This window comes from Lissotriton vulgaris, chromosome 3_1 (assembly GCF_964263255.1).
Source record: "Lissotriton vulgaris chromosome 3_1, aLisVul1.2, whole genome shotgun sequence".
NCBI classification, from domain to species: Eukaryota; Metazoa; Chordata; class Amphibia; order Caudata; family Salamandridae; genus Lissotriton; species Lissotriton vulgaris.
The window spans coordinates 46,999,515-47,015,162 of record NC_141689.1 but is presented as its reverse complement, the minus strand read 5'-3'; the positions used below and the strand labels follow the sequence as shown (position 1 = coordinate 47,015,162).

At 50.1% G+C, this 15,648-nt stretch overlaps 1 protein-coding gene across 1 annotated transcript in view; it reads right to left on the bottom strand.

The window, feature by feature from the left end:
- Positions 1-15,648, bottom strand: part of LOC147725912 (uncharacterized) — a 240,452-nt gene that overhangs the window by 32,620 nt on the left and 192,184 nt on the right. The window contains exon 5 of the mRNA XM_086962830.1: positions 7,993-8,081. Coding sequence (XP_086818956.1) covers positions 7,993-8,081 — 89 coding nt within the window. The remainder of the gene's footprint in view (positions 1-7,992; positions 8,082-15,648) is intronic.

The window sequence follows — 15,648 nt, the reverse complement described above, 5'->3', positions numbered from 1 at the left end:
CACTTCCCAGAGGTGTTGCAAGTGTTCTCCCCATGTGCTACTGAACATTGCAATGTCATCCAGGTAGGCGGCGCTGAACTCAGCCAGTCCAGCCAACACCTGGTTGACCAATCTCTGTAAGGTGGAAGGGGCATTCTTCATTCCAAATGGCATAACCCGGAACTGGAAATGCCCAACTGGTGTGGAGAATGCTGACCTCTCTTTGGCCCCATCAGTCAAGGCGATCTGCCAGTACCCAGATGTCAAATCAAACGTGCTGAGGAACCGGGCAGCCCCTAACCGATCGATGAGCTCATCAGCTCTGGGGATGGGGTGCGCGTCAGTCTTGGTGAGTGAATTGAGTCCTCTGTAGTCCACACAGAACCGGAGTTCAGGTGTGGCTCCCGGCGCTGCAGCCTTTGGGACCAAGACCACTGGGCTGGCCCAAGGACTGCTGGAGGACTCAACCACTCCAAGAGCAAGCATCTTTGAGACCTCTTCTTTGATGCAGGCTCTGACCCTGTCAGTTACTCTGTAAGCCTTGTGCTTTACAGGCAAGCTGTCTCCTGTGTCGACATCATGGACGCACCAATCTGTGACACCAGGAACCAGGGAGAACAGATCAGGGAACTGCCCCAGCAATTGGCGGCAGTCATTCTGTTGCTCAGGGGTCAGTGTGGGGGAGAGGTTAACTCCATCCACTGACCCATCTTTCTCTGAGGCCACCAGTAGATCAGGAAGAGGCTCAGTCTCCTACTCCATCCTATCATCTGTGGCCAAGAGCATGCCCACTTCGGACCTCTCCAAGTGGGGCTTAAGGCGGTTAACATGTTGGACCCTCAAAGGGTACCTGGGAGACTGTAAGTTCACCATGTAGGTGACAGGACTCTTGCTCTCCACAACCTCAAATCGACCTGTCCACTTATACTGAAGTGCACAAGGCTCCACTGGGGCCAAGACCCACACCTTTTGTCCAGGTTGAAGCTCTACCAGAGTGGCATTCTGGTCATACCACTGCTTCATCTCTTCCTGGTTGGCTTCCAGATTTGCCTCAGCAAGTTGTCTGAATCGCCTGGTCTGGTTTCTGAAGGCCAGCATGTAACTGTATACATTCTGGGGAGGTTTCCTGGGAGATTGCTCCCAGCCTTCCTTAACCAGACTCAGAGGCCCTCTAACTGGGTGGCCATACAGAAGCTCAAAGGGGCTGAACCCAAGAGACTTTTGTGGCACCTCACGGTAAGCAAAGAGAAGGCATGGTAAGAGGACGTCCCACTTACGCCTCATGGGTTCCTCAAGACCCATAATCATGCCTTTCAGGGTTCGGTCGAATCTCTCAACCAACCCATTTCCTTGGGGTGGTAAGGTGTGGTGAATGTGTAGGTTACACCACACTCTTGCCAAAGGGATTTCATGTACTCGGAAATTAAATTGGTGCCCCTGTCAGACACCACCTCTAGAGGGAATCCCACTCGGGAGAAAATTCCCATCAGTGCCCGTCCCACCACGGGGCCCGTCACTGTTCTCAGAGGGATGGCTTCAGGGTACTGGGTGGCATGATCCACCAGGACCAGGATGAACCTGTTGCCCATGGCTGTCCTGGGGTCCTGGGGTCCTGGGGTCCAGAGGCCCTACAGTGTGAATTCCCACTCGCTGGAATGGGGTACTGGAGAGGAGCCTTCTGCTTCCCTCCACTCTTACCACTTGCCTGGCAAGTCTGACATGATCTACAGTGAGCATCTAAGTTTCTATGCATTTGGGGCCAATAAAAGTGGGTGACAAGCCTGTCATAGGTCTTGTCCATCCTCAAATGTCCTGCTAAGGGCACATCATGAGCCAGCCCCAGTAGGAAGGCTCTGAACTTCTGGGGTACCACCAGTGCACGGGCTGACCAAGGTTCAGCAACCTTAGGCTCTGAATACAGGAGGTCATTCTCCCAGTAAATGAAATGTGTTCCGGACAGATCACCATTGGCCTGGTCTGCAGCCTGCTGCCGCATACCGATGAGCGAAGGGCATTCTCTCTGCTCCCTGCAGAATTCCTCCCTGGAGGGGCCGCCTTCCTGCTGCCAATGGGTCAGCTCAGGCAGTTCCCCCAGTTCGGCTATCTGTTCCCCGGTAGGCTCCAGGGCATCCCCCTCAAGGTCTGCTTCCTCATGGGCCGTGGGAACTTCAGGGGCTGGTTTCCCGCGCCTCCTGTGCCATTCCTCTAAGGCCGGTTCCTGGGCCTCTCCCTCAGGCTCCAGGACCTCTTGGACACCCCTACTGGCTGCCATTGACCCGGTGGTCATGCACGCCCAGTCGGGTAAACCCACCATCCTCAGGTGAGTTGTCTTCTCCACCTTTTCCCAAGGGGAGTTCTCCAGGTCATTTCCTAGCAAACAGACAACAGGCATGGCAGTTCTCACAGCAACCTGCAGAGTACCAGAGACCCCCCCCCCCACTCAAAAGGAACTTGAGCCATTTGACAACGGCTCTCTGAGTTATCAGCATTGACAACCCTGCAGTAGGCATGGGGTACAACCTGCTCTTGAGACACCAGGTGCTGCCGCACTGCAGTCACACTGGCTCCTGTATCTCTAAGAGCCTCTACTTTCTTTCCATTGACGGTCACTACCTGCCCATATTTTTTAGTGTTGGAGGGCAGGTAGTTCTCAGGGACCATCTCACTGTCTCCTAAAGAGACTAGGGTCATCTGAACAGGATCTCCACCCCCTTGGACTGCTACTTCCTCCCCAAAATTAACACTAGCCATTTGCCGGGGCGGAGCACCAGTGGGTGCTGGTTTTCCAAAAAGGCAATGTTTAGGATCAGTGGCAAAATGACCCAGGTCACCACACTTGTAACATTGGATGGGCTCTCTTTGAACAGGATTACCTGTTGGGACCCCGGTCTGTCTCTGGGGTGGGGGAGGCTGAGAACCTTTCCCTTGGTTCCCTTGGGGATTACTTTGGGGGCCATTTTGGAACCCTCTCTGTTTACCCCTGTCCCCCCCACTCTTCTGCTGGGGACCCTGCCCACCCTTGGCTGAGTGTCCCACTGGACCCTTGTGGACACTGGTGCTGAGCAAGCTCCCTAGGGTTGGACAGCTTGCTATCAATTAGGTGGTGGCGTAGCTCAGGAAACAAGTGCTCCCATGCCATTAAATCAAGAAGTCCTTGAAAATCATTCACTTTGCTACCCTTCACCCAACCATCCAGTGCTCTGCAGAAAAAGATTACATACTCCACATACGTACCCCCAGGAATCTTAGTACAACCCCTGAACCTCTGTCTATACATTTCAGGAGTTAACCCAAACCTGGTCATTAAGGCTTCTTTCATGTGAGAATAAGAATTAGTTGCTTCAGAGGGTAGATCTAGCAGAGTGTCCCGCCCCTCAGTAAGGAACCGCCCCCACACCCCTGCTCCCTAATCTCTCTCAGGGACCCGGTGGGAGGACATGGCTACCTCATAGGCCCAGAACCACTGCCCTATGTTATCCCCCTTAAAGTATTCCTTTACCACATCTTTAGGCATGTACACCCTTGACTCTACCTGCACCGGCGTTGTGCTGCCACCAGAGGGAGTTGTTCCCAAACTTTTCGCTTTCAGCTCCAACTCCTTCAATTTCACTTCATGTTCCAACAGGATTTTTTTTTCTCTTCTATTGCCAATCTTTGTTGTTCCATCTGTCCATTAAGTTTTGCCATCTCCACTTCATGGGCTCTGGCTGCTGCCTTGTCTGCCAGCTCCTCTGGCGACAGGACTCTGCCAAATTCATGGATGCTTTCTGGGGGTACCATTTCCCCCCCCATTCCCAGGTGCCCTTGACTCTATCCAGGCCCTTAGCACCTTTTGATAGTGAGCCTTGTTTCTGCATCCGGTGTGGGAGACTCCAAACTTCTTGAAGAAGCCTATAAGTTCCTCCACTTTGTAGCTCTCAAGTTTGTCATCTTCCCACTGTATTTCGTCTATGTTACTTCCGCCTGAGACTATGGATGCTGCCCTCTCTACAGACTTTGGGCCAGGCATGACTTTTAAATCAAATGGAACTTTTCCTAGCAAAAAAAATCAACAGTATGTGGCTATGTTATAGGTCTGCTCTCACTATGTGGTGATCAATAATTTACTGTACATAAACCATAAATTCAAATTCGAAAATCCCACCGCTGCCACCAATGTTAGATTTGGGGGTCTCTGAATGGCACAGGCATGCACTTGTGACAAACATGGACCCTCTCCTCTAGTCAGGGCAAGGGAATTACCCCTTAAGAATAACCCCTGCTCACCCTTTAGGTTGCGTGGCGCGAGCAGTCAAGGCTAATCCTCAGGGCGCAAAGTCAGTTAAGCATTTATGAGCATACACAGTAAAAACACTGACCCCCCACACATGGACACCAGGCTGTAGCTTGTATAAAAAAATACTGGTACTTTATATAACAATAGTAGAGTGCAGGATTATCACAAGACCATAAATAACATTAACTTTGGGATGCACACAATACTTTCTTTAGGTTTGAGGATATAGGCTTTTCTGGTTGTAAGTGTCTTTAAATCAGGAAACATGTTTCAAAAAGGTAAAACCAGCCTTTCTTTGGATGTTTCAGTGAGGAAAAACGAGTCTTTCCTGTGATGTTTCAATAATGTAAAAATGAGGCTTTTTTATGAACTTGGCTGTCTGTTGAAGTACTTTAACTTTCCCCGAATGCAGGTCGTGGTTGTGGGGCGACCCGAGGGGGTAACAGTACGGCTCTGACCTTGGATTAAATGACAGTTGGACTTTCCAGTCCAATGCGGGCACAGTACCTGAAGATGCGTGGGCCCCGCGGGGTGTGGGACGGACTCGGGACGCTGGATTTTGTCAGGGCCGGTCCGGCTGGTGGTAGACGTCCTAGAGTGCCAGAAGGTTCCCCAAGAGACGGCAGCGGCACGGGGTGGCCTGTACTCAAGTACAGTGCGGCTCTCGGGTGCGGCGCGGCCTCGGGGACAAGGTGCGGGCAAATGGTACGCTTCAGGCGTATGAGGCGAACTTCACCAGATGCAGGCTAGTGCGAGTCGTACCCGGCAGAGAACCACACACCGGTACGGCTCGCAGGATCAGAGGTGCTGTTCTTCAATGATTGCAGGCAGGTGCGAGGCATAAGGCCACAAGGCAAAGTGGTACGTCTCATAGGGGCTCAAAATTGCAGGCAGGTGTGAGGCGTACGGCCACAATGCAAGGCGGTACGTCTCGTAGTGGGGCTCAAAAACAAAGGCTGGTGTGATTGCGTACACTTCTGGCGTACGCCACGAACACTCCGGGGGCGCCTGGTGAAAGCGGGGAAATGCCTCTCCTTCAGGAGGCGCGGCGCACAGGAGATGTTGCGCTTCGATGCACGAAGCGTTTCTGATGCTGTGGCGCTGTCCTTCACGATCTCTCCCCCCAGTGGGGATGCGGCAGGCAGTGCGGGGTTCTTTAGAGGAGGGCGAAGCAGGTGTTGGCAGCCAAGCGACACGGTGCAAGGATGGCTCAAGGGCAGAGCGGGTCACACGGGGCGGGCAGGCACAGGACGGCTTCGCGGAGGTCCAGGGACACAGGAGGCACTTGTAGCGGCTCCAGCGGCAGGGGGAGAACTCAGCAATTTCTTCACGGCTTTAGCAGGCAGAGTCCAATGTTCCTGGGACTCAGGTCAGGGGGCCAGCTTTCTTCCAGGCCCTTGGAGATGAGCTGGGAAGCACAAGTTTTTGTAGCAAAATAAAAGTATACTCTTTCAGGATGTCTTCCTCTCCTTTGGCAGCAAGGTTCCCACTGCAGGCCAGTCCCCCAGGATAGGAACAGTCTCTCTCCTTCAGCTTCCTTGGTTCCTTCTCCTCAGGCAGAGGGGTCATCTTGGTTCACAGGCAGGATCTAGTTAGTTAGGAGCAGAGCCCCTCTTCTTATACCCATTTACTTCAGTTCTTACAGGCCAGAGGGGTCTTTGCCTAATCCGGTCAGTCTCTGGAACACTTTGTTTTGGAGACTCTTGCTGTGGCTTTCAGGTTGCAGGGCAGGGACATCAGACATTCCACAGGAGGTGGAGCCAGCATTGTGGTGGCCGAGCACAGCCCTATTCAGAGTCAAGGGGCACTCCTCCCACCTAGCCTGGGGGTAATCCCTCTATTCAGCACCTGGCAGCCCAGACTGTCCCCTGGAATTCCCCAGCCCTGTCACTCTCACACACCAGACACCAGATACACATCCTAGCAGAGGCGGGCTGAAATAGTCAGGAAAGCAAATACTAACTTTCTAAAAGTAGTATTTGCAAACACAGGGTATTAAAATAAACTTTACTAAACAAAGTATTTTATTATTCTGAGTTCAGGCATACTAAACTTGACTGTCTACCATGCTCTCTGAGTCTACTGGAATTATAGAGTGTAATAATTCCAGCAGCCCATTCTGGCCAATGGAGAGTAGGTAGCCTTACAATAGTGAAAAACGAAAATGGCTGTAATTCACTATTAGGACATGCCACACACATCAAGGCTTGTCCTACCTTATACTTACAATGCACCCTGCCCTTGGGCCTACCAAAGGGGTGACTAACATGAAGTTAAGGGAAGGTTTAACGACTGGCAAGCAGGTGTACTTGCGCAGTTAGCATGACAGTACCAGACTGCACGCAGGTTCTGCAATGGCAGACCTTAGACACATTTTAAAGGGCTGCTTCTGTGGGTGGCGCAACCAGCGCTGCAGGCCCACTAACAGTATTGGTATTTACAAGCCCTGGCACTCCTGGTGCACTTTACTGGGGACTGACAGTAAATCCAATGAACCAATCATGGAAATCAATTACAGGTTCACTTTACATTGGGAGCACTTGCACTGTGGCACGGATTGGCCGTGGCGCAGTTCCCTGAGCAGCTAACACCAGCAAAACATCTGAGGAACAACAGCAAAAAGTGGGAGGGAGACTCACGCTAAGGTGCCAGGTCTAACACCTTCCATACCTAACCTACATCCCATTTATAGCCTACCAAACCCTCAACATCTATCTTACCTCTGCAAGTGCATTGCTTACACCTACCATTGTTGGCAGTTTTATAAAAAAGGGCCACGTTTGGAAATGTGACTTGTGGTAATTGCTTACTGTACTGTCATCTGCTACACAACGCATGTGTGTCTAACTTCTTGTGGCATGTGGTGCGGCTCCCACACCAGGAAAAGTGCAACCTGCAGCTTTGAAAGAGCATTAAAATGTAAATACCATTGCTTCCGTAGAAACAGTAATAACTATTTTATTTACCAGTGATTGTTTTATTGTGTTGTGCAGGGTAACATTTAGACTTATTGTTTTGACTTAGCATCTTTAAACGTGAGGGTTGATAACAGACAAGAGCATTGTGCGAGGAACTAAACAATTAGTAATTTATTGTGACAACATTAAAATACTGAAACAACAAGGAAGGGGGGGGGACCCCCCTTTCGGAACTAAAACCCTCACACACCCAGCAAGCTAGGTGTCATGCTTCATCATATTGGTTCTGCTCCTCGTCAGACTGACGCTGCAATGTCTGACGGGCTCCCAATGATGGGGCTCTTTATCGGAGATCTTCTGTTCCTGCCAGTTGGTGCATGTGGGTGTGAGGGCCAAGAGGAACGTGTAGACAAGAAGTGAGTGTAGGAATATTAAAAAAGGTTAGCAAGTCCACGGCGGTAAATTTAATGATGTGGTATACTACCTTATTAAAAACAGTGAGTAGACACTAAACAGGCTGGTGCAAGGATCCAGCAAAGTTCAGTCTACCTAGCGGTCGACATGTTTCATGCAAAGGTGCAATTCGTCAGGACCTAAGAGGAAGTGAGTGCTACACTAGGAGGAAGGGGAATACTACCTTGCAGCTTTCTTCTCTCACTTTTTGGGAACTGCGTACTTCTATTTGATGTTTCATTCTCAGGGCGCGTATGCTGGACCCTTTCATACATTGCCCATCCGATCCCTCTCATTCTTGTATACAACATTAAAATACTAACTTAAATCACAAATTAATAACTTGTAAATTACTTATTTACTTACATGAACTCTGTAGTAGTATAACTAACAAATGCATTCCCTCTGACTAGAACTCCAATCCATAAAGGCTTGTCTGTTTCCGAGATGAACAGCTGAAAAACACAACAAGAGATGGTTATGAGTGTCATCACAGGGATATGAATGTGAGATCTGTAGGGGCAACTGGTTAGAAGTATCCTATACTATCGATTCTTTATTCCAGAGCCGCTGTCCTTCGTTCTGTGTTCTGGGTGATACATGCTTAGAGATGGTGAAGGTTCTGTCAGGGGTTGTTTGTAAGAAACTGGCTCTATATATACTGCACCAAACTGAGGTACAGTGTGTATAGAGGCCAAGGGTCTCCAGAGGCAGGCAGAGGTTAAAGTTAGATAGAACCTTACTCTCTAAAGTGGTAGCTTGTTCGAGCATTAAGGCAGTATCAGAGGACAGTGTTAAGCATTTGTTGTACACATTCAGTCAGCAAATGAATTCACACAATCAAGAACTGAACTCTAGCCCAATAGTTTTTTGTATATACACTGTTGTTTTATTTCTAGAACCAAGCAAGCCTGGTACAGGTAAGCATAAAAATTTCTTTTCAGATATAAGATGCTGTTGTTGAATACTTTCAAATGCAGTAGGACTTTGTACAAATTCGAGTTTACAGGGGTTGCAATGCACAAACTTTAGTAAACTCAGTACAAAGGAATCAATAGGCTTTTTAAGTAAAATGCAGTTAATTACTTTTCGAATTTAATTTTCTAACGCAGTGCTGGATCCTAGATTCAGCACTGGGACATTTCCTGAAAACAGTTGAGAAAATGTGTTTTAGTTAGATGTACGATTTTTAAAGAATATTCTGGTGTTTCAAAAGTTGACAGAAACTTTTTTACATCTATGGAAGAAAATTAAATTCACAGGGAAGTTACTTTTACATTACTTTTCATACTCCGTGCTGGATACCTAGATGCAACACTGAGACCTTTCCTGCAAATAGTTGAGAAAATTTGTTTAGGTTATTTGTGCGATTTTAAAGGAATGTTCTTAGTTTTCAAAAGTCGACACAGAAACTTTTTGGGAGAAAAAGTGTCAATGTTATCCTATGAGGAAAAACAGGTTATCGGTTTCGAGGTAAGTACTCGGTCTTTGGAGTTAGGGTTCTGGGGTTAGACTCAGGGGTCTCCCAGGGTCAGTGATGCACTGCTGTTGCACCGACAGCGGCACTAGGAGCGGCCGGGTGCAGAGTGTTGAAGCCGAATGTTATCCTACAGAGGATAGGGGAGCTCCCGTTGGAGGCTGCTGGCAAGCAGGTCACGGGGTTGAGGGAGCAAAGCTCCTAGGGTTTAGCTCAGGAAAAGTTGGGGACCTAAGAGGCACCAAAGGTGCTCCCTCAGCGGCACTAGGGCAGCCAGGTGCATGGTGCTGTTTTGAGGTCAGGTGCCCTGTTGATTTCAGCTGAGATTCTCTGGGACGAAGAAACACTGCAGGCTCAGGAACAAGGATCTTCCAGGAGCAACCACCACTTTGAGGGGTAAGTTGGGATGTTGAGGGTTGGTTAGGCACTGCTGAGTTGGGCAAACAAGGCCATGGGGCGTCAGGAGCAGGGGTGCCTTTGGACGTCGGATTTTCCTACCCGCTCTGGTCATGATAGGGGGGGTCCTCTGAATTGAGGCTGCAGGCATCATCGGGACACTGAGGCAGGTCAGGGATTGCCAGATCTCGGATCAGGATCACCGGGGGGACCTCCTTGTGGTATTTTTCCACTCGAGCTCGGGCCGGATTCGGCGGGTGCAGAGTGGGCTGTATTCGCGGTTTCTGGCTGGCACCAGAAGCTGCAGTGTTATCGGGAGAAACAGGATGGAAAGTGAAGGCAGGCAGATTCTCTGGGGTTTGTGAGGTTGCTGGACACGCTGGGGTTTTCGCAGGAGCAGGTTCAAGGGTAAACAGGCCTGTAGGGCTGGGGCCAAGTCAGTAGGTGTCGTCCTCTTGCTAGCTCTGCTTGGCTCCTCGTCCTTCTACTCTTATTTTCTTGTTGCTCATGGATCTGAGGAAGGAAGGTTCAGGGTGCCCCTAAATACTAAATTTAGGGGTGTTAAAGGTAGGCAAAGGGCAGGGACCAATGGGTCTCTACCCTGGGGTGGGTACACCCCCTATTCTGCCACTCTCCAGTGGGAGGGGTGCAGGAACCTGTCCCTGGTTGGCTTGGTCCCCCATCCTCAATATGGCGGGGACTTGAGGTTGTGCTTCACCTCGCCTCCCCCACCTTAGGGGTGGAGTTGGCAGAGGTTGGAAAACCTCTCTTCCTCACTCTTATTACCCTCCGGTTCTCCCACACAAAGTGTGGGGTAGAACCAGTGGGGATCAGTTGCTGAAAGCAGCAAATGGTCTGGAGAGGCTCACAAAGGCGGCATGCCTTTGAAGCTTCTCCTTCTTGAACCCTACCCATCCTGGGGCACCTCGTCCCAGAATATGCATTGTTTCAGGCCCCTGAGAGCAGCAAGCTCTCGACCCAGGGTTCCAGAAACATGTCTGGTGGTGGCAGCCTGCGCAGCCACCTAGACAGGTCACTAGAAGTTGGTTGAGTTTCAGGGGGCATCTCTAAGATGCCCTCTGTTGTGCATTTTACATTAAATCCCGCATTGGCATCACTGTGGGTTTAATGTGCTGAGAAGTTTGATACCAAACTTCTCAGTCTTCAGTGTAACCATCATGGTGCTGTGGTATTTGTAATGAAAACTCCCAGCACCATATACTCTTAATTGCAACACTGCACTTACAGGGCCCAGGAATGGACTTGGGCACTGTAGGGGTACAGGGCTCATGCACCTGTACCCTCACCACTGGCATAGGGTAACCACCTAAAGGGCTGACTGATGTATGCCAGGCATCAGGAGGCTTGAGGCAGGTCAGGGGTTGCTCTATCTTGGGCTGGATTCGGGGGGTGCAGAGTTGGCTGGATTTGCGGTTTCTGGCTGGCTGCTGAAGCTTCAATTTAAACACGTCCGGTATTCTCAGGAGAAACAAGATGGAAAGTGAAGGCAGGCAGGTCCTCCGGGGTTTGTGAGGTTGCTGGCTGCTGGACACGCTGGGGTTTTTACAGGAGCAGGTTCGAGGGTAGACAGGCCTGTAGGGCTGGGGCCGAGTCAGTGGGCGTCGTCCTCTTGTTAGCGCTGCACAGCTTCTCATCCTTCTTCTACTCTTCTTTTCTTGTTGTTGCTGGATCTGAGGAAGAAAGGTTCAGGGTGTCCCTAAATATTAAATTCAGGGGTGTTACAGATAGGTAAAGGGCAGGGACCAATGGGTCCCTTCCCTGGGGTGGGCACACCCCTATTCTGCCATGCTCCAGTGGGAGGGGGCAGGAGCCTGTCCCTGGTTGGCTGAGTCACACCATCCTCAAGATGGCAGGGACTTGAGGTTGTGCTTTGTGAGAAGTTGGCCTGGGATATGCTGTCCACTATTCTAGTGGGCACCTTGCCCCAGTCCAAACTACCCTTATTGATGGTAGGTTAAAGAAAACCGTTATAGAAAGCTATCCTAGTGGTAGCCATGGAGAGCAGCCTTCAGGCTACATCTTGAAGGAATGTAAAGCAGCTTGTTTACCAGTCTATAATCTCATGAATGATCAAATGAAAGGAGAACCATATCAGGTATATATATAAAATATATGTATTTATTATAAACACATCCCTCTAGTCTCTTTATGAGGCTAGAGGTAAAAGTGCATCCAGTAAACCTAATAGCACACAGTCAATTAGCACAATATACGTTGAGCCCTAGGGGCGTACCAAACCATATATTTAGAAAGTTGGTATAAGAACCACGACTGGCATAGAGACAAGGTCTAGAGCCTGTAGAACTGCTGGGGCCACCAGGGACCACCCGAGGTAGTGACAGAGGGGCCCCACGGGGGATGCGTGCAGTGGGTGAACACAGCCACGAATCACCATTAACTTCTATGGGGAAAGTAACGGTTGGAATTTTAAGGATAAAGGACACTTAGAAGAGGACTTGGAGCAAACCCCTTTAGAACTAGGAGGTTCTAGAGTCAAAACCCATGGGAGCACCATGCGTGCAGTGGGTGAACACAGCCACGAATCACCATTAACTTTTATGGGGAAAGTCGCGGTTGGAATTTTAAGGATTAAGGACACTTAGAAGAGGCCTTGGAGCAAACCCCTTTAGAACTAGGAGGTTCTAGAGTCAAAACCCATGGGAGCACCAGAGTATTCGAGTTATCTCACCCAGGGAAGCCGGGCGCATAGGTGTCTTTTCCTGTCGGGTTTTGTCGTCGTTTTCATTGGCGATCTGCTGCAAAGTGCTGCTGGCGTTCAAGTGGAAAGTGTCCGGAGTGATCCAAGCCTGGATTGGAGATGTGAAGAACCTGAAAGCAGAGGGGACAGAGTCTGGGTCACTTGCCAGTGACCAGGAAGGTGATGAGCGGATGCCCACCAATGTCGGGTGCTTGCAGGTGAAGAAGGGGAAGCTTGACTCTTCAGCCACGAGGACCAGGAAGCATCGACAACAACCAGGTGCTGGATTCGAGCTATCCCATGTAGGATGTCGAGTGCTGCGGTGTCAGTTTCCGGATTGGACCCAACAAGCCTTGGCAACAGCAACCCGCGCAGATAGCAGAGATTGGCTTAGGTGCAGACCAGCAATGTCTGAGGGACTCACCACTCAGTGGGGAGTCAGGGCATGTTTAGAGCAACAAGGGAAGCCCAAAGAAAAGTAGAGTTACCTTCGAGGGGATCCACCAGTTGACGGGCCAGGGATCGCAATGGGGTCTCTAGCTGAAATGCAAGAAGCAGGCTCACGGAACACTAGGCCCACTATCTTCGGTACAGATGGTGCTCGGGGATTGGGCTACAAGTAACTCAATGCTCAACTACGGGAAAGCTCGGGAAGTTGATGCACTAGCAAATGTGCACAGTGTCCAGGAGTTCCAGTCCCACATCACTCGTGAGGGCTGCGGTTCTCAGCTTTTCTGGGATTTCGTGTCGGCCTCTGAGAAGTCTGGAAGTCTGTGTCCTGTGTTGCAAATACTTCAGAGTCCAGAGGGCAGCTTCAGAAATGAAGACCAGCAAGATGCTTCGTTGGTGCCTGCTTGAGCAGGGGAGTCACTCCTTGACCCAAAGGGAGATTCTTCTGTTCTCTAGTCTTTAGTAGTGTGTCAAAGTTCCAGGATTCCGTGCCAGAATTTCGTCCAGGTATAATCTAAAGTCCTATTGCCAGGGGTCCCTTACTTATACTAAGAAAAGAGGATGGACATACTCTGGGGACCCACCTATTGGAGGCTCTGGAAAGAGGGGTGGCTACACCCATTTCCTTTATCCAGTTTTGCGCCAGAGCAGGGGCTGGTAGCCCCTGCAACCGGTTTGAACTGGGATATGCACAGGGACACCAAATGTGCCCCCAGTGCTGTCTGAAAACCACTCTCAGAGTGCCCCACCCAGCCGCAATACACTAAAGCCTGTCTGAGAGGTGGTTACACCTTCCTGTGGCAGGAAACCTATTGTCCAGGCCTCCCCTGCAGGAGTTTTGTTCAGCAGCAGGAGGTCAGACCCGTGTCTGTAGCTGCGGCATTCATTTTGTGATGTTAGAGTTTTTTTAAACTATTACCGGTTAGACCAGTGTGTACATGTCTCTCCCTCTATAAGGGTGGAATTCTACCCTCACTGCCAGGATTGGTTGGAAGGGGGGGGGTTTGCTGGTAGGATTCCAAAGTGTTTGACACCAAACACGACATGTTTCCATGCAGCCATTCCGAAGTTAGCATTTACCGCAAGGTCATAATGCACTTAAGAGTATATGGTCTGGCTGCATCACAGAACAGCCACAGAGAATAGGCTCCGAAAGCTGCAGAGGGGCCCAACTCATGCATGGACTCCCTCTCACACAAAACCAAGCACTCTGCCTTCAGGATTGATATGGCTAGCCATAGGAGTGACTGATAGGTTTATATGTGTCAGTGATTAAAGGTAGATACAGGTAACCTATATCTTAGTAAGGGGTGCAGTAGCAGTCCTGTGGTGTCATTTTGGAAGACTTCCCAGGGGTGTCATAATACATGCTGCAGCACCCTGATAGGCCTCTGGGGTACCTATGCCCTTAGTACATAGTGTACCAAATACTGGGGATTCACAAGGGTACCCGAGTAACCAAACTGGAGTGTACCTAAAGTACATGCAATCATTTTGGAGAGCAAACACCATCAAAAAGTGGGGTAACCATAGTAAGCAGATCATACATGCTTCACCTTGCCTCCTCCACCTTAGGGTTGGAGTTGGCAGAGGTGGGCACACCTCTCTTCCTCACTTGTTTTTTCAGCCGGTACTCCCGCCCTGGGTGGGCAGTAGAACCAGTGGGGACCAGTTTCTGAAAGCAGCAAATGGTCTGGAGAGGCTCACAAAGGCGGCATGCCTTTGAAGCTTCTCCTTCGTGAACCCTGCCCATCCTAGGGGAGGAGGCTTTCCAACTCTTCCCAGGATGTGCATTGTTTCTGGCCCCGAGAGCAGCAAGCTCTCAACCAAGGGGCCCAGAAACATGTCTGGTGGTGGCAGCCTGCGCAGCCACTCAGTCAGGTCCTAGGAGTGGACACTTCACAGGGAAAGCCAGGAAGGGTTCCCTTGCGGTATTCGTACAAGCGCCGGGAAACCCACTGCGGGTAGCTGTGCGCTATACAAGTACAAAAACATTTACAAACATTTAGAAGCTGGTTGAGTTTCAAGGGGCATCTCTAAGAATCCCTCTGTTGTGCATTTTACATTAAATCCCACACTGGCATCCGTGCGGGTTTAATGTGCTGAGAAGTTTGATACCAAACTTTTCAGTCTTTAGTGTAGCCATCATGGTGCTGTGGAGTTCGTAATGACACACTCCCAGCACCATATACTCTTAATGGCAACACTGCACTTACAGGGCCCAGGAATGGACTTGGGCACTGTAGGGGTACAGGGCTCATGCACCTGTACCCTCACCACTGGCATAGGGTAACCACCTAAAGGGCTGACTGATGTATGCCAGGGCAGTGGTTTGTGGGAATGGCACACAGGAATATGCGCCATGTCAACTCTTTGTTTTGTTCTGCACCAAGACACTCAGCCTGCTAGGGCAGTGTGTGTGTGTGTCAGGGCACAGGGCCTCTGAGGGTGGCACAATAAGTGCTGCAGCCCTTGGAGGCCTTCCCTGGTCACAGTGCCCTGGGTACCTGTGGTACCATTTACCAGGGGTTGAACTGTGGCCAGAGATGCCAATTTGGTGTAGGATTCAATGCAGTTTTAGGGAAGGAACATAGGCCCTGGGACCTGATTGGCCGGAGCCCGGGCACACTCAGTCAAAGGACATCAGCAATTCAGCAAACAGTGGGGGAATACCATGCAAGAAAGAGGACACTTTCTCACATTGTTGTGGTGCAGCTGGTTAGGGGTGTCCTATGCTGTGGATTTTTTATTCCAGATCCCCTGTCCCGTGTTCTGTACTCTGGGTGTTATTTGCTTGAAACTGGTAAAGATTCCATCAGTGGTGCTTTTTGTACAGCTGGTTAGGGTTGTGCTATACTGTAGATTCTTTATTCCAGAGCCTCTGTTCTTTGTATTGCACTCTGTGTGTTACATGCTTAGGGCTGGTGAAGGTTCTATCAGTGGTTCTTGTGGTGGAACTAATGGTGGGTGTGAAGCTTAG